We start from the raw sequence: 21942 nt of genomic DNA, 5'->3' as shown, positions 1-21942 counted from the left end.
AAAGAAAGAAAGAAAGAAAGAAAGAAAGAAAGAAAGAAAGAAAGAAAAGGGTGTGTATATGTGGACTAATCCAGTGGGCAGGGAAGAAAGATAAATTAGCCATGGTAGGAAGTTTGTGAAGTTTCTTAGTTTTTCCTAAAGTTATTTTATTTTTAATTTAGTATTTATTTTTATTAAATGCCTGTGTATGTGTATGTCACTTGAGTGCAAATGTCTCCAGAAGCCAGAAGGAGACATCCAATCCCCCTGAGGCTGAAGTTACAGGCCCTTGTGAGCCACGGGCCATGGTGCTGGGAACCAGGCTTGCATCTGCTACAAGAGCAGCAAATGCTCCTAAGCACTGAGCCATCTCTCCAGCCCCTCATTTGTTTGTTTTTGAGGCTGGGTCTCCTGCAGACTGAGCTGGCCTCAAACTTGAACTCGCTCTGTGCCCAAAGTTGGCCTTGAACCCTATCTTCCTGTTCCCATCTCCCAAGTGCTAGGGTTTATAGGCCTTCAACATTATCCAAGCAAGCGTTCCTTTGGGTGTCCTAAAACCTGCTTCTTTTGAAGTCCCATGTGTGTTCTCAGGCCATGTTCTAGGGTTGAATGGGAAGCCTGGGTGCTTCCTTCTCATCACTGGTCTTAATTGTAGGGTGTCCAGGCCTAGCCCGTTAACCTTCTTTGCCTTTGCAGTCCTAAGGATCCTATTTTTCCATCACTTACAGCATCCCTGGGGAGACCTTTGCTGCCCTTCTCTGGCTTTCCTGTCTCCTTTGGGTCTCTGGAGATTCAGAATGGAGCTGTACACAGTACTCCAGAATCGGCTGCATTATTTTTCTCTGCAAGGGGATAATTCGTTTTGTTTTGTTTCCAAGAAGCCTTCACAAAGATCCTCGGCCAGCTTGGCTTTTTAGTTGTGGCAGCATATGAAGCCGCTGTCTTCTGGGAGTCACAGAGAATTCCTCCCTCCACTCTCTTCTCTTATTCCGGCTCACGGTTCCTTGCCCGCAGCTATCATTTAGTGAGCAGAGTTAGGATCACTTTCCCCTCAAATGGAAAACTGTAACAGAAGCTTACCTGCCTTTTATTTATTTATTTATTTATTTATTTATTTATTTATTTATTTATTTATTTATTTATTTATTTATTTCGGTTGGCTCACATTGTTCCTTATGACCTAGAATGATTTGGGGGTATCTGTGAAATTGAGTATTTAATCAGTACTTGCTTCCTTTTTCGTACAATTTTGTTTGTTTGTGTTTGTTTTTCAAGATAGGGTTTCTCTGTATAGCCTTGGCTATCCTGGAACTCACAGAGATCTGCTTGCCTCTGCCTCTTGAGAGCTAGGATTAAAGGCATGTGCCACCACTGCCCAGCTTCCTTGCACAATTTCTAACAGAGATCAGTCCTGCCATCCCATACTTACACATTTTTCCACACACTGTATGAGTTTCCTTACCCTAACTCATTTCCTTTCTCCATCCCCACATCCCCATGCAATGTTGATTAACCACTGATTACAACCTTCTCAGGGGGCATCTGAATGCCTAAAGTTCTGGCCACTGGCTTCCCTAATGCTGCAGTAATGTTCCAATTTGAGAGAGCTCTGAGAGGCTAATTAGGCCTAATCTTCTGTGACTGAAAACATGTTGCTTTTCCTCAACACGGGTACATAGAAGTCATCTGGGGACTTAGGAAGACACAGATGTGTGAGTGTGTTTGTGTGTGTGTGCTCTTGCATAAGACCCTGAAGGCTTGTATGTGTCTGTGGTAGCCTGAGGTTGGCATCAATATTTTCTCTATCACTTTCCACCTAGAGCAGCTGGCCAGCAAATCCCAGGGACCTTTGCTGTCTCCATCACCCCTGTTGATTTAAACACAGGGTCCTTATGCTTACAGAGCAAGCCTTTTACCCACAAAGCCATGTCCCCAGACCCATCAAATGCAGATTCTGAGTCTGGGTGGCTTGTTACTTTCCCAGAAGATTCCAATATGTGGCAAAATTTGAGAAGTATTATCCTTTCATTAAGTGGCAAAGAGTAAAGGATGCTACAATTACATAAAGTGCTGAGACAGATATGAAAACCCTGGGCTGGAATGGACAATGTGTCAGAAGCGGAGCTGAACCGAATGCCAGGCCCTTAACTGTCCAGGTTTTGCTGTCCGGGTGCTAGAGTGCTCACTTACCTGTGCTCATCAGCAGTAAGGGGCTTTATTTCACACCTGTCCCACCACTTTGTCTTATTTCCCGGATGCTGAGACCCATGACAGGGAACATGAGTTGATGGATGAAAGAAGCAGCTGGCATGGAGTCCAGTAAGGCGGCTTGGGATGAGCCCAGGCATTCCGTTCCTCAGATGCCCACCTGGGACTGCTCTATGTCAGGGACGACACTGACATGAGCGAGCCACGATCCCTGCCTTGAGGGAGCTGCCAGGGGTGAGACAGGGAATGGTTCTCATATGGGGACACTGTGTCTGGTTATGGAGGGGGTCTGAGTGAGCAGTTCTGCAGGGATCAACGGAATGTTCCTAAGCTGTTCCTGCTAGGTCTTGCAAGATGAGTAGCCGTTTTCCAGGCAGCTGTGGGAAGAAGACAACGCTGGGTTTCCTTCTGTGGGGAGGAGGGGCCTATTGGATAATTTGAGCAGAGGAGAATTGTTTAGACTTGTGTGTTTGGAGGATGGGTAGGTGAGGAAACTGAGGCTATAAAAGCCTGTGGATGGTCCAGGCAAGTCTTGAAGATTTCAGTGAGGTCAATGAGTATCAGTAAGGACAAAAAGGAGACCGTGATGTAAACTGCACTGAGGAGCATTGATGGTGACATTTAATGACTGGCCATCCGTAGGGGCGAGCGAGGTGCAAAGCTGTGCTGAGGCAAGCCGCCAAGGGTTATACAAGTTATAACCTTGAACTGAGAGGAGTCAAGATGAGTTAAGTCCGTGACATGACGTAGTGATGGGAGAGATGGTAAGACAAGTATCGAGGAATGTAGAGGGCAAGGGTGTCGTGTCAAGGATAGCCAGCCCCTCCATCAACCCTCGCCCTCTCCTCTATGACTGCATAGGGCTGATGCGAGGCTCCTGCCACTCCAGCTGGCTCATTGTCCACTGCCCTATTGCACAAGCCAGCCTCCAACCTCCCCACAGTGTCCTTTAACCTCCATCCTGCTCTGCTGCCGGTCTGTGACCCTCACAGGTGGCTGCCCACTCCTCAGCCTGGCCGAAACCCCAGCTCTGAGAGTCCTCAGACATGTCAGCTGGTTCCACTGGGAAAAACTCCAGTGGGGAGGCAGCCAGTTTCTCCCAGTGGCTCAAGGTGATGTCAACCTTCCAGGAGGCCAGCGATGAGATCAGAGGGCAGTTGGCTGCCCTAGGAAAGTGCCCTCTTCTTGGCAATAATGACAATGCATTTTTGGAGTCATGCTTTGTACAAATCCATTTTGGTGTCAGCATCTGGGTCCAGAAGTTGACTACTACCAGAAGCGACTGAAGGCACTAGTGGAGCAGGGGTGAGGTGCTCTCACACAGCATGCAGACCTCAGTGAAGCTGGGGACATAGCCTGCAGATCCTCTCTGTTGTTTCCTATTGGTGGTCCAAGACCAGTTATCGTGTCTCTTCATTTGTTGTGTGGGGAGATGAACAAACCCCTGTCTGCGAAGTTCACCCCATCGAGGTGCTGTTGGGCTGCTTGTGTTTGTGTGCTGCCTGGAAACGAAGTGATGTTCTGATACTGCAGATGTGGGGGGTAGGGGGTGACTGGCTGGGCCTGCAGCTTAGTGGGCAGAGCCAGAGTCTTTTAGGTTGTGTCTAAAGCTCATGCAGCCTCTGGGGCCTCATTTTGCACCCCGTTGCTGTGGAATCTCTCCTCTGTGTTGTTCTGATTTCCTCAGCAGGCCAAGATTAGACCAAGATTTCCTGCTGCCCCAGTGATGAGCTGTCTTCCTGAGTCAGGAACCACCACTATGTACAGGGCTGGGCTGCCCAGTGACCACCGTTTCTCCTCCTGCTGCATGCCATCTGGGGCTTGGTTGCCAGGAATAGATTGCCACCTACCCTCCTCTCAGGCATGGTGACCCAGCTGCTCCTTCGTATCCATAGCAAAGAGATCAGGTGCCCTGTATTCCCGAAGGGGCTCCCTCTTTTTCATCCTCAGGGATCCAGGCTGCAATGAAAGCTTTGTGCTCCAGCTCCAGGGGGGCTGGAGGGGGAGCTCCATTCCCCGATGGCTGCACGGTTCCATCCAGATGTGGCTTATGTCAGCTTCTAGAAGGATTGCAAGGGAAAGGAGCAGAGTCTCTGATCTGTGGTCCTGCTTGGAGTGAACTTATGTAGTGGAAGCAGGAGGATCAGGAGTTCAAGGTTATCCTTGGCTGTACTACATAAAGGGAGGGAGGGAGGGGAGAGAGAGAGAGAGACTTGTGTGTGTGTGTGTGTGTGTGTGTGTGTGTGTGTGTGTGTGTGTGGTTTTTCAAGACAGGGTTTCTCTGTGTAGCCCTGGCTGTCCGGGAACTGGCTCTGTAGACCAGGCTGGCCTTGAACTCACAGAGATCTGCTTGTCTCCACCGCCCTAGTGCTGAAATTAAAGGCATGTGACACCATGGCTGGGCTGAAAGAGACTCTTAAACTGTCAAAAGGCATGATGACACATACCTGTGATCCCAGCATTCAGGTGGCAGAGACAGGACTGCTACAAGTTCTAGGCTAGCCTTGTCTACATAGTAAGTTCCAGGCTAGCCAACACTACATAGTGAGATCCTGTCTCAAAAAATGAAACAAAAACCAACCAAACTAATGAAGTCATATGCTGGTCCTTGCTTGTAATCCTAGCAGTGTCTACCTCCACCACCACATAGAAGGTTTGAGGTTAGACTGAGCCACATGAGACCCTGTGACCAACAAATAAAAAATCCAAATTGGGAGGCTATAGATCTTTGTCGGTCCCATCTCTGAACCCCTTGTGTCCCCAGGCCATGGAAAGCAAGCTACTCATTGGGGGGAGGAACATCATGGATCACACCAACGAGCAGCAGAAGATGCTGGAACTGAAGCGGCAGGAGATTGCAGAACAGGTAAGGCTGCTGGGCTTCAGGTTCTCCGAGGCATGTGCCTTGGTTGTGTGTGGGCTAGGCTGGGGCCGTAAGCCCTGACGGACTGGGAATCCTGGAATTATAATGCTGAAACTCAAGCTAGGCTGCTTGGATTCTATGGGCCTGCCAGCTTAGGGTCTTCTCTTCCGGTGGGAGCAGTGGTGGCCCTCCATGCAGTTGGCCTCCACAAGACCTCTGGAATTAACTCCTGGGAAGTTAATCTCCTTCCACGGGGATATAAGTTCACTGCCATGAACTAAGTCATTTCCATAGTCTATGAACTATGACCATTTCCTAAGTCATCGAGTTAGTTACCAATCAACTGTGATGCTACAGGTATGTCCCCAGGGAATGCCATCTCTTAGGGGCCTCCATGCACACAGGGCCACAGCGGACAAAGTTGTGTTCACAGGTCTGTGTCCTATATTCCACTGGGGATTGTGAGCCCTGGGGTGCCCCTGATAGCCAGGACCATGGGAAAGGCAGGCAAAGTGGGGCAGCTCCCATGCCGCGCTCCTTTGGCCCTGCTCCAGGGTGCCATGCTTTCCTGTTGTGCTCCCCTTGCCCTCCCTTGCCCTAGAAACGCCGCGAGCGGGAGATGCAGCAGGAGATGCTGCTGCGAGATGAAGAGACCATGGAGCTTCGTGGAACCTACTCGTCCCTGCAACAGGAGGTGGAAGTCAAAACCAAGAAGCTCAAGAAGGTGAGATGGCAGCAGGGTAGAGGAGGCGCTGCCAAACTGATGTGCCCAAGGGCCCTCCCCGCTGCCCAACCCTGAGCTCTGTACTGCCTGGGATGTGGGGTGGGGACAGCCAGAGGCAGGCATCTGGTGTCAGGGCATCACTTCCAGGCTACAGGGTGGTCATCCCCATGGTCCTGGCTAACCTCTCTACTTCGGAAGTCACCAGTAAATCCTGGTGCTAGGTCAGGGAATGTGAGGCGGCTGACGAGACTCAGGAGGGAAAAGGGTCCTCCACTCCACACCAAGGGGCAAGAACTGCTCACCAGGATCCTGCACGCCATGGAAAGATGTAATCCGAGATGAGGGTGTAGGGTAGGAAATTCCAGTACTTCCAGGACTCAGGGAAGAGCCAGGGGAAACCCCAGGATTATTGCTGTGGGCACCTCAGAGCTGGCCAGGCCAGGCCCAGTTACTAGGACATCACTCAGCAGTTAGGAAGGAGACAGGAAAGCCATTGCTAGCTCTCATGCCTTTGCTTTTGGGTACTCCCAAAGTGGGGTACTGGTTCGTCCTCCTCCTCCCTGGCTTCCCTCCTCTTCTCCTCCCTTCTTCTCCTCCTTCTCCTTCTCCTCCTCTCTCTCCTTCCCCTTCTCCTCCCCCTCCTTCTCCTCTTCTTCTTTGGTTTTTCAAGACAGGATTTCTCCATCATCTGAGCTGTCCTATAACTCACTCTGTAGATCAGGCTGGCCTCACACAGAGATTCGCCTGCCTCTGCCTCTGCCTTTCCCAAGTGCTGGGATTAAAGGCGTGCACCACCACGGCCCTGCCTAGCTCCACTCTTCTGTTGATCAGTTATGACCGTTTATAGTCATAAACGGTCTGTGCCTCACTTTCCTCACCTGTAAAAAGAGGATGTTAGACTTTCAGTTTGGACACTCCATGATACCAATAGCAACAGAAAGAGAGCAGGTGATGGCCCCTGATTTCCACAGGTGGGTGGGGGAGACGACTGGACCACAGGAGGACAAAGGCATCCCTTGAAATATAGCCCATCCTGATTCATAGAGATGGGCACCCATTCTGACCAGGATCAGGATCCACAGCCTCATCCTGGGCTAACCCTGCAGCCCACAAAACCCGGGTTGGGTGACTAGGGCCTGACTGAGCAGCCTCTGAGCCACACCTGTGCATACACAGCTCTACGCCAAGCTACAGGCGGTGAAGGCTGAGATCCAAGACCAACATGAGGAGTATATCCGCGTGCGGCAGGACCTGGAAGAGGCGCAGAATGAACAGACCCGGGAACTCAAGCTCAAGTAGGACTGGCTCTTTCTTCTGCTTCTGGGTCCCCACAGTCTCCCCAAATTCCCCAGGGCCTCCAGGAGACTGAAAGCCATATTTTGACTATCTACTCACCTACATGTCCTTTTTTCTTCCCCCTTTGTTTGGGTTTCTGGTTTTTTGAGACAGGGTCTTGCTCTGTAGCCCAAGCTGTCCTGGAACTTTCAGCTATCCTCCTGTCTCAGCTCCCCAGTTGTAGGCCATCCTGCCCGGCTTGTATGTCTTTGGTGTTTTGGGCCTAAGGGTATGTGAATATGCATATGTGTGCACACCTATAATTAGCGTGTGAGGGCCATGGGGTAGCATTGGACAGTTTTTCTCTATCATTGTCCACCTTATTTTTTTGAGATTGGGGCTCTCACTGAACCTAGAGCTCCTGAGAGAGGTCACCGCTACTTCCTCAGCCTGGTTTGATGGCTCCCCCTCCCTCTGCCAAAGTACATGCTGAGTGCTGGTGAAAAATAGCCCTTAAGGCCCTGGGCCTACAATCTTTGCATTAGAAGCAGCGGTCTTCGGGTTCCATTATTTCTGTGGCAATGGTACCCTTCCTTCCACCCTTTGTTTTCCCAACTTCTCTGTTGCCTCTGTGACAGGGTCTCTCCCTCCCTCTTCCCATTTCTGCCCCATGTTCCTGCCCCCAGGTACCTCATCATTGAGAACTTCATCCCTCCCGAGGAGAAGAACAAGATCATGAACCGGCTCTTCCTGGACTGTGAGGAGGAACAGTGGAAGTTCCAGCCACTGGTGCCAGCTGGAGTGTAAGTCCCTCCAGCCATCTGTCCAGACCTGGGGACTTTCACGCCTCTCCTGGGATTGTGGGTGGTGAGGGGCTTGAGACCCTACCTGCAGAACCACAGACGTTTGGGGCTTGGGGAGTAAATTAAGAAATGCACATGGATGATGGGTTTTTGGCAGGATCTAACCTGTGTGGTTTAGAATCATGTCGGAATGTGAAAGGAGGAAGGATGTGTAGGGGGAAGCATTTCAGTCTCCAGTGTAGTAGCTGGCTATTTGTGGTGGCTACACATTTGTGCTTGTTGGTTGCCAGAACTAGCAGGAACTGTTACTAACAATTCAGTGGCAATTGTTAGTAACAGTTCAGAAGGTGAGTCAGATACGGTCTGAGCTTATGGTCCAGAGGGAAAGACCCAGCACCATGGAGGCCTGATCCAGTCTTCCTCTCTCAGCTGAGTGATTCAGCAGTTCCACCTGTTTCTACTAGGAGCGCTCAGAGCTCTCAGGTGCGGCTGCGTCATTTATTAGGTTGCAGCACCCTCTGCTGGTAGCCTTGTAGAAAGCGCTGGACCGAATCTGTACACAGCTATGGAGGGGCTGCACTTCTCTGGACAGTCTTTACTCTCTGTATCCTAGGGATGCTGTTGCCACGGCAGGGCAGGAGCCTCCCCAGAGCTGGGGGAAGCTAGTATGAGGTCCGTAACATCTCAGTGCATTACATGCCTGTTTAATCTACCTGCTTTCTGAAAGGGTGAACCTACCGACCCGGATGTGATGGAAATAGCAAATTTATGAGTATTGGCTTTTCAGTGTTGGCACTTTGCACTTGAAAACCACCTTTTTAGGCCAGGTGTGGTAGCATACACTTTTAATTCCAGCACTGAGGAAGCAGAGGCAGGATCTCTGTGAGTTTAAGTCTAGCCTGGTGTACCTAACAAGCCCCGGGCCAGCCCAGGCCTATAGAGAGGGATCCTGTCTCAAAAGGAAAGAACAGAACATTGTCTTCCATATATATATCCTAATATATATTCATTTCCATTTTTCCATCTATATTAAATAATTTATGGATGTTTCCCTCTCTCTCTACTTGAAATCATTATCATGTTTAATTGCTTGTCTAGTGTTCTTTAATCTGGAACTGAGAAGGGATATTTGTTGTTTTCGTTTGTTTGTTTGTTTGTTTGTTTGTTTGACAAGAGTCATGCATTGTAGCCAAGGCTAGCCTGAAACTCAGTATAGCTCACGCTGGCTTTGAATTCCTAAATTCACTCCTCCTGAGTGCTGGGATTACTTGTATGTGTGGCATGTGCCCTGTTTGATTGAGGAATGGGAACAAGTAAGAACGTTACATGCCACATATGGATGACAATGCCATGATGAAACCCATTCCTTTGTATTCTAACTTTATTTAAAAACATACTTGATTTTATTCTTTAATACCAGCTAGTCAATTTACTGCTTTTTAAAATTGTATTAAAATTTTTTGATTACATTTAATTGTGTGTTGGGGGATTGGTGCACACTACACAGCATTCATTTGGTTGTCAGAGGACAACTCAGAGAAGATGATTCTCTTTCTACTCTGTGGGTGCCAGGGACTGAACTCAGGTTGCCAGGCCCAGGCCCAGATACATCTGTCTGCTGAGCATCTCACTAGCCCAAACTGCTTTTATTTTATTTATTTTTAGTGTTATATGTGTGCATGAGTGTGTGCATGGTCTGTGTGTGGCCACACTTGTACCATAGAATACATCTGGAATCAAGAAGATAGTTATGTGGAATTGGTTCTTTTTGTTTTGTTTTGTTTTGAGACAGGGTTTTTCTGTGTAGCCTTGGCTGTCCTGTAACTTGCTTTGTAGATCAGGCTGGCCTCAAATTCCCAGCGATCTGCCTGCTTCTGCCTCCTGAGTGCTGGGATTAAAGACCACCTGCCCCCTGGAGTTGGTTCTTGACATTGTTTTTAGGGATCTAACTTAGCCACAAGGCTTTCATGGCAAGTGCCTTTACCATTGGACCATCTCACTAGCCCCAGAAAAGCCACTTTAAATAATATTTAGGGGATGACAAAATGGCTCAGTGGGTAAGGGTGCCTGCAGCCAAGCCTGACAGCCTGCGTTCAATCCACAGGGCCCAGATGGTGGAGAGCGAGAACCAACTTCGACCACGAGTTGTCCCCATGTCAATTAGACAAGCTGTTTAGCAGCTGAGCTGGCTCCCCAGGCCTCCATTAGCTTTCTTAAGCAAAGAAAGTCACAGGACAGAATTCTCTTTGGTGTTAGAAAACCTGAAAGTGCAAAACTTCAGGCTGTTTAGTTTACCTTTATATACTGTTCTTTGTTGTGTTGTCTGTCTGTCTGTCTGTCTGTCTTTTTAAAGACAGGAACCATGTAGCCAGGCTGTACTTCCTCAGAGCATAATTCCCAGCCTTTTTTTTTTTTTTTTTACCTTTTTATGTAGTTGAGTCTGACCTTGAACTCCTGATCCTCCTGCCTCTACCTCCCAAATCTGAGATTACAGGCATGGGCCACCAAACCTAGATGATTCTGTTTTTCAGACAGGGTCTCACTGCATAGACCAGGCTAGCCTTGTTCCTCTGTCTCAGCCTTCCCAGGGCTGGGATTGCAGGAGTGTGTAACCCCAACCAATTGAGACAATTCTTAAAAATTATTTTCTTTTTAAAATTTAATTTAATATCTTTTATGTTAGTGTTTTGCCTGTTTGTGTGTCTGTGCATCATATGCTTTCTTGGTGGCCACCAAGGCCAGAAAAGGGCATAGGGTCCCCTGTGAGCCTCTGTGTTGGTGCTAGGACTAAAATCTGGGTCCTCTGGAAGAGCAGTGGCCAGTGTTCTTAACTTTCGAGCTGTCTTTCCAGACACCTTTCTTTGTTTCTTTTTAATTTTGACAGCAGTTGGTGGTTAGAATAAAGAAAAAACAGTTCCTCATCAAATCCTATCTGTGGCTTTGAGTCCACAGGGAAGCCCAGAGGGTGGGCTGATGACTTACAGGAGCTGCAGCCACTCCTGTCTCCCAGACTGTGATCTGCCCCATGATCTCTGCTTTTACAACTGGAGGTTGGGGGCAGGGAAGGCTTTGACGTGCTTTTCCTCTCACGGGGATGCTCTGGATCCTGAGGCTGAAACCTCCCTCCTTTCCATCCCACAACTCACAAAAACATGACTCCAGCGGGGCTGAAAACACAAAAGCCCTGTCTCTCTCCCACTGTATGTAAATCTAGAGCATTGTTCTATTGCTCAGTTCAAGTGTGGGCTATTCTGCTTTGCTGAGGCCTGCGGTGCCCTGGATGAGAGCACTGAAGACGGCCCAGAGTGGAAAGACATTGTTTGGAACAGATTACCTAAGGTCATGCTGTCCCTCAGGAACGCTTTTGTTAGAGGCAGCCTCCCTCCCTTGACTGCCGCTGCAAGAACCACCCCACCCAGGCCTCTCTCCAAAGCGAGGAGTCATTGTTACCCGGAGACAGTGTCTGGACTTGCCTATGTCAGCTTATTTGGGAAGTCTGTTACCTCCTCCCTTTCCTTCTTTCTGTCTCTTTCACCTTCATCATTTTGGTTAAAGTTGCCTTGAAAACAAATTTTTGCAGATTATGCCAGTTCATGAGCATGCTTTTAAATTTTCTCATAAGCTTTATTTTTAGGGCTAGAGGTACAGCTCAGTGGTAGGCCAATTACCTAGCAACAAACAAAACCTTACATTTTAATCATATTTACAGAAAAAGTATCTTCCAAGGGTTATATATTTGGCAATAGCCCATAGCTCCTAGCTTATAGTCCATAAAGGTATATTATAACGTTAGCACTTTGGCCTCTGCAAGCCCAGCCGTGATAGATTCTTTGCAAAATCATCACAGTTCAGTTGAAGGACACTGGGCTTAGACTGAAAACATTCTGAATTTGGGATCTGGTGAGATGGCTCAGCAGGCAAAGGCACTTGATGCTAAATCCAGGACATAAATTCAGTCCCTGGGATCTACATGGTAGAAAGAGAAAAGAGAAAACCAACTCCCACAAGTCCTCCTCTGACCTGGCACAGATGCATGAATGTGTGCTTGTGTGCACACACAATAAATAAATAAACTGTAATAATATATATGTGTGTATGTATATATATATATATATATATATATATATACATACATACATACATATGTATACATATGTATATATATATGTTAAAAAATTTGGTCCCATCTTGCCACATGAGAGAGTGGTTTGGTGTGACTTAGTCTTAAAAACCAGTCTTACTATATTGCCCAAGCTGGCCCCAAACTCCACCTGGCTCTGCCTCCCAAGGGCTGGGATTAAAGGCGTGCACTACCACAGCCTGGCTGAACCTGACTTTCAGCCAGTAAAGTGAGGATAATAATGTGGGGATAGGATTGTTGAGTTGACGTGAGACCGTGAGACCATGTGTGGAAGGTTCCAGGCCTGACCCAGCCATAGAGAAGTCAGTTAACAAACACCTGCCATCATAGTGATGAAGACTCCAAAGTAAGGGCTGCCTCTGTCTCTAGGAGGTGCCGTTCTTGCTGCTTTTGTTTAGATGTTCACTTTTTACATTTAGATCCCAACTTTTACTTGGTCTGGATTCCTGGGTGACAGGTGATGTTTGAGAATCTCCTGGGTGTCAGGCTGGCCTCAGATTCCCGATGTAACTGAAGATGCCCTTCAACTTCTGCTCCTCCTGCTTCTACCTCCCAAATGCTGAGAGGGTAGGCTTGTGCCACCACACCTGGCTTGCCCAGGGCTTCATGCATGCTAGGTAAATATTCCACCAGCTGAACTTTATTTCCAGCCCCGTGTCCCTCACCCTAGCCACACACTTTGCTTTCCTATTTTGAGACAGGGTCTCCGGTAGACCAGGGTGGCCTTAGACTTACTTGAGCCAAGGATGACTTTGATCTTCTCATCCTCCTGCTTCTACCTCCTAAGCACCAGGACACAGGCATGAGCTCCTGTGATGATGAGAACATTCCTTCCTTCTTAAAGAGAAGAAGGTTAAGCTGGGTTATTGCAGAGACAACAAACAGACAAACAAACAAACAAACAAACAAAAAACCTTGGTTAGAGGTGGAGATAGGAGCCAGGCACAGTGGCACACACCTTTCTTCCTAGCAGAGGCAGGTGGATCTCTGAGTTGGAGGCCAGCCAGGTCTGCAGAGCGAGTTCCAGGACAGTCAAGGCTACGCATAAACCTGCCTCAAAAAACAAAAACAAGCAGACAATATTTTTTAGGTAAAGCGTCACAGGCTTGTGAGAGGGAAGAGGAGGGCAGTAAGGGTGCAGACAGGCAGGGCAGTGGAGCGAGGTGGACAGGTGAGCTGTGGAGAGAATGTGACCAGATCACAGGAAAAAGTCCCATTTGTTGCATTGGGTCTGCATAGAAGATCAGGGACCAACGCCCCCAGTGACGGTAGATGCCTATTTTCAGAGTAAAAGAAGACAGGGGTAGCAAGGAGCTGGAGAAATGGCTCAGTAGTCAAAAGTATGTACTGCTCTTACGGAGAATCTGGGTTTGAGTCCCAGCACCTGTATCAGGCAGCTTACAATCACCTGCCTGTAACTCCAGCTTCAGGGACGGGGGACACACACAATGTACGTGCACATCATTTAAATCTTTAAGAGGAAAGAGCGTGATTAGAAACAATTGACAAGAAGAATACTGTCAGCCTTTGAGATGGAGCTCACAGCTAAATTTCCATTTTGTTGCTATTATTTTTTATTTAATTTCACTTTATGTGTATGGCGTTTTGCCTGCATGAAAGTCTGTACCGCTTGTGTACCTGCTGCCCACAGAGGCTGGAAAGACAACACTGGATACTCTGGAATTGAAGTTACAGACTGTTGTGAGCCACCCTGTGGGTACTGACAATCCAACCCTAGAAGAGCAGTGATGGCTCTTAATGGGAGCCATCTCTCAGCCCCCATAGCCAAAGATGACCTTAAACCTCCTCCTGCCTCTGCCTCCCGAGTGTTGGTATCCCAGGAGTATAGCCCAATGCCTGGTAAATGTATGTGGTTCTGAGAATGGCACCTGGGATTTTGTCCATGTTAGGCAAGCATTCTACCAGCTGAGTCACAAGCCCAGCCCCAGGGTGGGTTTTAATACTAGAGAAAGTTATGATGCTAGTCAATTATGAGGGTCCTAGGAACTTGGTGTTGGCCTTTGCTGAGCATACCGTGGTTCTGGGTCTCTTGGAGATGTGGATAACTATAGAGCCAGGCCCCAGCTCTGAGCTATCACTTTTTTTTTTTTTTTTTTTTTTTTACTACACAGGGATCAATTCTGAAAGTAGGCCTGGGACAGAAGACGGAGTGGATGGTGACTAGTGTCCCAGCTACAGACTCCCTTCCCCCAACCCTTTCTCTCCCGGCATGCCACCCGGAATAACCTTGGCAGCTGTAATGGGTCAGACTGCCAGTTCCCACTGACCGCTGCTCTGCCGGCTCAGCCCTGCTCCTCTGTCCTCTTCCCAGAGCTGGAGTTTTCAAAGGCTGTCTCTGGCCCCAGCATGTCCCTCATGTACTCCTCAGAGACAGTGCCTAGTCATAAAAAGAGTACTTGGAGAGGTTCAAATTTCTGAGGTTGAATGACCTTAGATACAAAGGGCACTTGATCTTTCTAAGCCCTTATCTCTGTTTCATCCATACCTTAGGAGCATATTAGAAGACTCAAAGAGATGGGGAGTGTACCTTCTCACTAATAAATTCTTTTCCTGACTTTCCCACCTTCTTCCCTTTGGAGTGATGATGCAATTCTACCAGCATGCAGTGCAAGGCTGTCATTAACTCTCTGGCTTCCTGTAGCCCCTGGGAACAAAAGGAAATGGGGTTTTAGAGCCTTCTTGTTCCTAAGTTTCATTTGTAAAGAGGCCCAGTAGAGACCTCTAAGTGGGGTTTGCTACCTTTTAGTATGCATGGTAAACTAAATTTCTTTTTTTTTTTAAGATTTATTTATTATGTATACAGTGTTCTGCTTGCATGTGTGCCTACAAGCCAAAAGAGGGTACCAGATCTCATTATAGATGGTTGTGAGCCACCATGTGGTTGCCAGGAATTGAACTCAGGACCTCTGGAAGCCAGTACTCTCAACCTCTGAGCCATCTCTCCAGCCCTAAACTAAATTTCAAGAAGCACTTCTCAGGGCTAGGGAGGCAGCGCCACCATTAGTGAGCTTAGGTTCTCAGCACCCGTGTAAATAGCCAAGGCACGGTAGTACACCTGTAACCCCAGCTCTGGAGAGGCAGGCTCCCGAGAGCTTGTTGGGCAACCAGTCTAGCGTAATTGGCAAGCTCTGGGTTCAGAATTTGCTGCAAAAAAAATAGGCTAGAGGGTGTCTTAGGGTCGCTATTGCTGCGATGAAACACTATGACCAAAGGCAGTTTGGGGTGGAAAGGGTTCATTTCAGCTGACATTTCCAGGTTACAGTCCGTCACTGAGGGAAGTCCGGGCAGGAACCTGGAGGCAGGAGTGGATGAAGGGGCCATGGAGGGGAGCTGCTTACTGGCTTGCTCCTCATCTTTTTCCTCTTCCTTCCTTCTTTCCTTCCTTCCTTCCTTCCTTCCTTCCTTCCTTCCTTCCTTCCTTCCTTCCTTCCTTCCTTCCTTCCTTTCTCTTTCTTTCTTTCTTTCTTTCTTTCGATTTTTATTTATTTATTTCACATATATGAGTGCTCTATCTGCATGTGCACCTGCGTGCCAGAACAGGTCTGTGGTTGTGGACATGGTGATCCAGGCATTAGATGGCTGTGAGCTACCACATGGTTGTTGGGAATTGAACTCAGGACCTCTGGAAGAGTAAGCAGTGCTTTTAACTACTGAGCCATCTCTTACAGTTCCTCTTATAGAACCCAGGACCACCTGCCTAGGGATGGCCCCACCCACAATAAGGTTTAGGCCCTCCCTTTATCACTAATTAAGAAAATACCCTACAAACTTACCTATGGCCGGATCTTATTGAGACATTTTCTCAATTGAGGTTCCCTCCTCTCCTGTGACTCTAGATTATGTCAAGCTGACATAAAACTACGCAACATAGAGAATGATGAGGAAAGCACTCCATATCCACCTCTGGCCTCCACAGATGTGCGCACATATGCAGTGCACAAATATGTATTTGCGTCCCCCCCCCCCCAAGTCACTGAGTATAACATTTCTGAGGAAGAATGCAAATTAGCCTTGGGGTTTTATGCAAGGACAGAATGTCCTGTCTGGGAGTTATTGTGGTTTCTTCCTGTCTCCTGCCTTCCAATGTCACCAGCTGAATTTTTCATTGCTCGTTTTATTTGTATTATTACTGGAATTAGCAGATGGAGTTCATTTGAAGCCTTGTGTCAACCCTTGCAATGCACTGTGCTGTTAGTCTTCTTGAATCCCAGCAGTTCTGAGGGATGACATGTTGGAGGCCTGAGACAGTAAGCTCCTTCCCAGGGTGACCAATATAAGGGGACAAGACTTCGTTCAAATTTAGCTCCCATCTCACTCTCAAACCTGTGCCTTTTTTTTTTTTTTTAAGTTGGACCTCACTTTCTTGTTTTCTTTGTTTGCTGCTCATTTGTTTTGAGTGATTCAAATAAGATGTTGCTGAGGGGAGAGGTCTGTGGTTGCGGACATGGTCGCTCATGCCTGTGATCCAGTCACTGCAGACACTGAGACAGGACGAGCAAGATTATAGGATGATGAGGAGTTTGTGGCCAGCCTGAGCTGCATAGCAAGACGCTGCATCACCAAACAAAACAGGCTCAATGCGGTGGCTCATGCCTGTAACCCCAGAACATGGGGGTAGAAGCAGGCTGATGAAAAGCTGAAGGCCGAGTGGTGAAAAGAAAAGAAAGAGAGATAGAGGCATAACTCAGTTGGTAGACCACTGCCTATCATGTGTGAAGCCCTGGTTTTGTTCCTAGCATTACGATACACCAGCTGTATTACTGTACACCTATATCCTCAGCACTCAGAAGGTAGGTGCTAGAGGATCAAAAGTTCAAGGCCATCCTCCGCTATACTCACCATGGCCTAGGTGAGATTCAGTCTCAATAAAGGAAAACAAGACAGGGATGGGTCATATGGCCCACTTAAAAAAAAAAAAAATATATATATATATATATATATATATATTACATTAAATATATTATGTATATATTGGTTTTTTGAGACAGGGTTTCTCTGTGTAGCCCTGCTGTCCTAGAATTCGATCTGTAGACCAGACTGGCCTTGAGCTCAGAGATCTACCTGCCTCTGTCTCCTGAATGCTGGATTAAAGGTGTGTGCCATACCACTGCCCAACTTTCTATTTATTTGTTTGTTTGTTTGTTTCACATGTATGAGTGTGTTATTCCATGTATATATGTGAACTATGTTCATGTCTAGTGTCCTCAGAGACCAGAAGAGGGTATTCTGATGCTCTGGAACTAGAATTATACAGCTGTGAATGTGGGTGCCCAGAACCTAAGAGTGGAGCCATCTACTCAGCCCTTCCTTTGTTGTTGTTTGTTTGTTTTCTGAAACAGTCTTACTGTGTAGCCCCAACTGGCCTGGGAAAGGCAAACCAGGCTGACTTCAAGCTCACAGAGATCTACATGCTTCTGCCTCTCCATTGCTGGGGTTAAAAGCATACCCCATCACATCCAGTTGCCTTATTTCTAATCTCTATCTTGTTATTTTATGTGTAGATGAGTGTTTTGCCTACATGTATGCCTATGTACTGCATGCATGCAGAGGCCTGAAGAGGGCATCAGATCCCTTGGAACTGGAGTTAGAAATGGTTGTGAGTGCTGGGAATCGAACCCAAGCACTGGCAGAGCAGCTCATGCTCTTTAACCCCTGAGCCAGCCTTAGCCTTATCTTTAGAGACAGGTCTACTTCTAAACTTGGAGCTCACCAATTAAACTAGACTAACTGGTGAGCCATCTCCAGAGATCTCTCTCTGCCTCCCCAACTCTGGGACCACAGGCATTATCACTCCATCAGCTCTTAAATGGGCACTGTCTTGAAACAAAAGAAAAATGCTGGTAGAGGCCGTTTCTCCATTCCTGTGTATTTGGCTGTGTTTTTTGCTTGTTTTTTGTTGTACTAGGGATTGAACCTAAGGCTTTGAACATGACAGGCAAGTATCCTATCACTGGGCTACATCCACAGCTCTTTTCTCACTTTCTTTTTTTTTTTTTTTTTTAAATAATTTATTTAATTTTATTTTATGTACATTAATGTGAAGGTGTCAGATCTCCTTGGAATTGGCGATACAGACAGTTGTGTGCTACCATGTGGATGCTGGGAATTGAACCCGGCTCCTTTCAAAGAGCAGACAGTGCTCTTAACCAATGAGCTATCTCTCCAGCCCCCTTTTCTTACTTTCTTTTTGGTTGTTTTAGAAAGATGTCATTTAGCCCAGACTGGTCTTGAGTTCCCTCTGTAGCTGAAGATGACCTTGAACTCTGGCCTAATTTAACCATTTTATTTTTGTTAGCTCTTAGGAATAACATTAATAATTAATGGTGTGTGTGTGTGTGTGTGTGTGTGTGTGCGTGTGCGCGCGCGCGCGCATGCTGGGGTACTTATCACCTGTGTGTAAATCCTGTGGGGATAAGAGGACAATCTCAAGTGTCATTATTAAGCACCTTTTGTTTGAGACAGAGTTCCTCACTGGCCTGGCGCTTACTAATGAGGAAGGCCTGACTGGGCAGGACCTTCCTGTCTCTGTGTCCCTGGCACTAGAGTCAGAAGTGTGTGGGACCATGCTTAGCTTTCTTATTTTCTACATGGTGTCATAGTGTTCTATTGCATTGAAAAGACACCATGGCCACAATAGCTCTTATAAAGGAAAGCTTTTAATCAGGGCTTGTTTACAGTTTCAGAGGTTTAGTCCATTATCATCATGGTGGGAAGCATGGCAGCATGCAGGCAGACATGGTGCTAGAGAAGTAGCTGAGAGGTCTACATCTGGATCCACAGACAGCAGGAAGAGGGAGACACTGGGCCTGGATTTGGCTTTTGAAAACCTCAAAGCCTATGGCTAGTGAGCTCTTCCTCTAACAAGGCCACACCTCCTAATCCTTTCAAACTATGCCACTTCCTGGTGACCAAGCATTCAAATCTATGAGCCTATGGGGGGCTTTCTTATTCAAACCACTGCCCTTGTGCTCTGGGAATTGAACTCCTTCCTTCCAGCATGCAATCAGCCCTCTCATTGTGAGAGAGAAAAATTAGAACCACAAAACAGAGATGTGTGCTCTCTTTTAGCACACTCATTTAAGTTATAAGGTTGTATTAGAATAAGCTATAAAGCCCGAAGTCCACAGGGCCTCCCAGCTACCAGTGTAACAGTTCCTAATGATGCCATTTGCTCTTTGGGCTTGAGGAAATCCCTTCTAAGCCAGCATGGTGGTGTATGACTAATCCTAGCACTTGGTAGTTGAGGTAGGAAGTTCAGTAACTTAAGGTCATCCTCAGCCACATAGGCCAACGTGGGCTACATGAGATCCTGTCTCAAAAAAACTAAAAGCCCACTAAACCAACAAAAAACTCACTCTAGCATCCCATTTTCCCACAGGAATAACAGTCAAATGAAGAAGAGGCCAACTTCTGCAGTGGGCTACAAGAGACCTATCAGCCAGTATGCTCGGGTTGCCATGGCAATGGGGTCCCATCCTAGATACAGGGTAAGAAGCTGGGGGGGGGGGTAGAAACCAGGAAGGGAGAGGAACCCAAGGAGAAAGGATGCTTACAGCATGTGCTTCCCCTTAAGTCTCCCATCATACTCGTGATACCCAACATCCAGTTCCCAGAAGATGCACTGCTGCTCATGTCTGATGTATTGTTTTATCACAGGCTGAAAACATAATGTTTTTGGAACTGGATGTGTCCCCACCGGCTATCTTTGAGATGGAATTTTCTCATGACCAAGAACAAGATCCACGGGTACTACACATGGAGAGGCTCATGAGGTTGGACAGCTTTCTGGAAAGACCTTCCACGTCCAAAGTGCGAAAGTCGAGATCCTGGTGAGTACTGTGTGGTCACGGTGAGCCCTGGACTCAGCAAGTGGGGCTGCATGGACTGGCCAAGGCTAAGAGGGTTTGAATGACAGCCAAAGAGAGTGTAGGGAGGGAAAGGGAAAGCCTGGAAGTTCTGTCCTTTGGTTTTCCTTATCTGCCCTTTGGTCCATCTCACCAGGTGCCAGAGTCCTCAGCGGCCTCCTCCACCCTCCACCGCTCATGCCTCCATGGCCTCTGCTCCTCTGAACTCTGCAGCAGTGGCAGACCATGACTGACGACAGCCTTCAGTCAGGCTGCCCTTCAAACAGACTCCTAGGACAGAGCAGCCAACCCTGGTTCATCCCATCTGACGTTTGGTGCGTGTGCGTGTGGCGTGTACGCATGCATGTGTGTGTGAGTGTGTGTGTGTGTACTGGTGTGTGTGAAGGGGCAAGAAGCTGGCAGGTGGTGCTGCCTCTGCCTGCTCTCTGCGCCTCCTTTATTTAATTCATGTTATTTATTCATGGAGCTTGGTTAGTGAGGAGAGACCCCCTCGCCTGAGCTGCCTGGGCCTGCCATGGTCATTGCATAGCCTCCTTTTCTGCTGGCTGAAGGGAGACCTCAGTCAGGCCCCAAGCTCCTTCTCCTGTCAGCCACCCCAAGAAGGGAAGATGGCTAGTGCCCGAGAAGACAATGCTTCCCTTACCCGTCCAAGTCCACCATCTCCATCTTGTCTGAGGATGAGCAGCCTCTAAGCGCTTCCTGGGGCTGGGAAACTGCTGGCATCCACTGAGGGCAAGAGGTATCCTAACAGTGTTAGGTCTGCACTCCTGAGGGCCTGCGCCCTGCTCTCCTCTCTCCGGGCCCCAGACTCTTCCAGCCTCCAGCGCTCTTTCCCAAGGACTTTCAGTAGCCTCGCTGCAACTCAGCTGGGGCTCTCCAGCCTTGGCAAGGACTAGTGGCTTCCCCAGCTCCACTTCATTGCCAGCCCTCTCCACCCTTGGATTGGGAACTGTGAGCCAAACAGTTGTTGCCACCATGAGACCTGCAGGAAATGGAACAGTGTGGAAACAAAATGGACCGTCGTCAGGGGAAGTCCCTGCTTGGGCCCCCTGGTTTCCCTGTCCTCTAAGAAGTTCCGCTGGTGAACGAGAACATCAGATCACCTCTCCTCATATGAGGTGTGGCTTCTTCCTGCTTTGATCACTGTTCCCTGAAGCTGTCAGATCTCAGTCCATAGTGGAAAGAATCAGTGTCATTCTGACCCTTACTAAATGCAGATAGCAAAATCCTTCGCTTTCCACCTCCAGCTAATACAAGAAACAAACCCAGACACAATCTTTGCCAGATTCACCTGTTAGCCCTATTTCTTAGTCACATTTGGGAGGACACTATTTTGTTGGAAAATCGATCCATTCTTTACCACTTGTGTGAATCGATCCTTCCTCCCCTTCCTTTGTGACAGCCCAAAATGTCTCCAGGTACTGCAAGTAACAAGTAAATTTCTATTTTAAAAAGTTAATTTTCATTGACCTTTATTTTTTACATGCAAGATAAAACTTATTTTTTTAAGATTTATTTTTATTATTTTTAAACTAAGTGTGTCTGTATACATGAATGCAGAGACCAGAGGCATGGATCCCCTGGAGCTGGAATTACAGGTGGTTGTGAGCCACCTGACATGAGTGCTGGGAATTGAACTCAGGTCTTCTGGAAGAGCAATATGTGCTCTTAACTGCTGAGCTGTCTCTAGCGGCTTTCTTTCTTTCTTTCTTTCTTTCTTTCTTTCTTTCTTTCTTTCTTTCTTTCTTTCTCTTGTTCTTCATTTCTTTCTTTTTAAGGTGGGGTCTTTTTGTGTAGCCCTGGCTTGCTACTATTATTCACCTGTTATGTGGCTCACTCTTCTGCTTCAGCTTCCCAGAGGCTGGGATTATAGATGTGAGCTGTGATACCCAAGTCTTTATTTTTAAAATGTTTTTGTATATATGCAATCTCGCAAAATTGCTTAAAGTCACTCAGTTTGAGATAAGAGAATTGCCAGTGAGGATAACCCATTCTATAATGAAACCTGTTTAAAAAAAAAAAAAAAATCAAAGCTGGAGAGATGGTTCAGTGGTTAACAGCAC

The 21942-nt window shown here is 47.4% G+C and overlaps 1 protein-coding gene across 1 annotated transcript in view; it reads left to right on the top strand.

Annotated features, from left to right (window-relative positions):
- Kif3c (kinesin family member 3C) overlaps positions 1-21604 on the top strand; it is a 39576-nt gene extending 17972 nt beyond the window's left edge. Inside the window, exons 3-9 of the mRNA XM_055626336.1 lie at positions 4952-5053; positions 5652-5774; positions 6951-7069; positions 7736-7852; positions 19393-19501; positions 19671-19843; positions 20016-21604. Coding sequence (XP_055482311.1) covers positions 4952-5053; positions 5652-5774; positions 6951-7069; positions 7736-7852; positions 19393-19501; positions 19671-19843; positions 20016-20112 — 840 coding nt within the window. The 3' untranslated portion in view covers positions 20113-21604. The remainder of the gene's footprint in view (positions 1-4951; positions 5054-5651; positions 5775-6950; positions 7070-7735; positions 7853-19392; positions 19502-19670; positions 19844-20015) is intronic.
- Positions 21605-21942: the final 338 nt, after the last annotated feature.

Source organism: Psammomys obesus, unplaced genomic scaffold (genome assembly GCF_907164565.1).
Source record: "Psammomys obesus unplaced genomic scaffold, mPsaObe1.curated_primary_1811, whole genome shotgun sequence".
NCBI lineage: Eukaryota > Metazoa > Chordata > Mammalia > Rodentia > Muridae > Psammomys > Psammomys obesus.
Note: the sequence above shows the minus strand (reverse complement) of the source record. Positions and strands in the feature narration are given on the sequence as shown.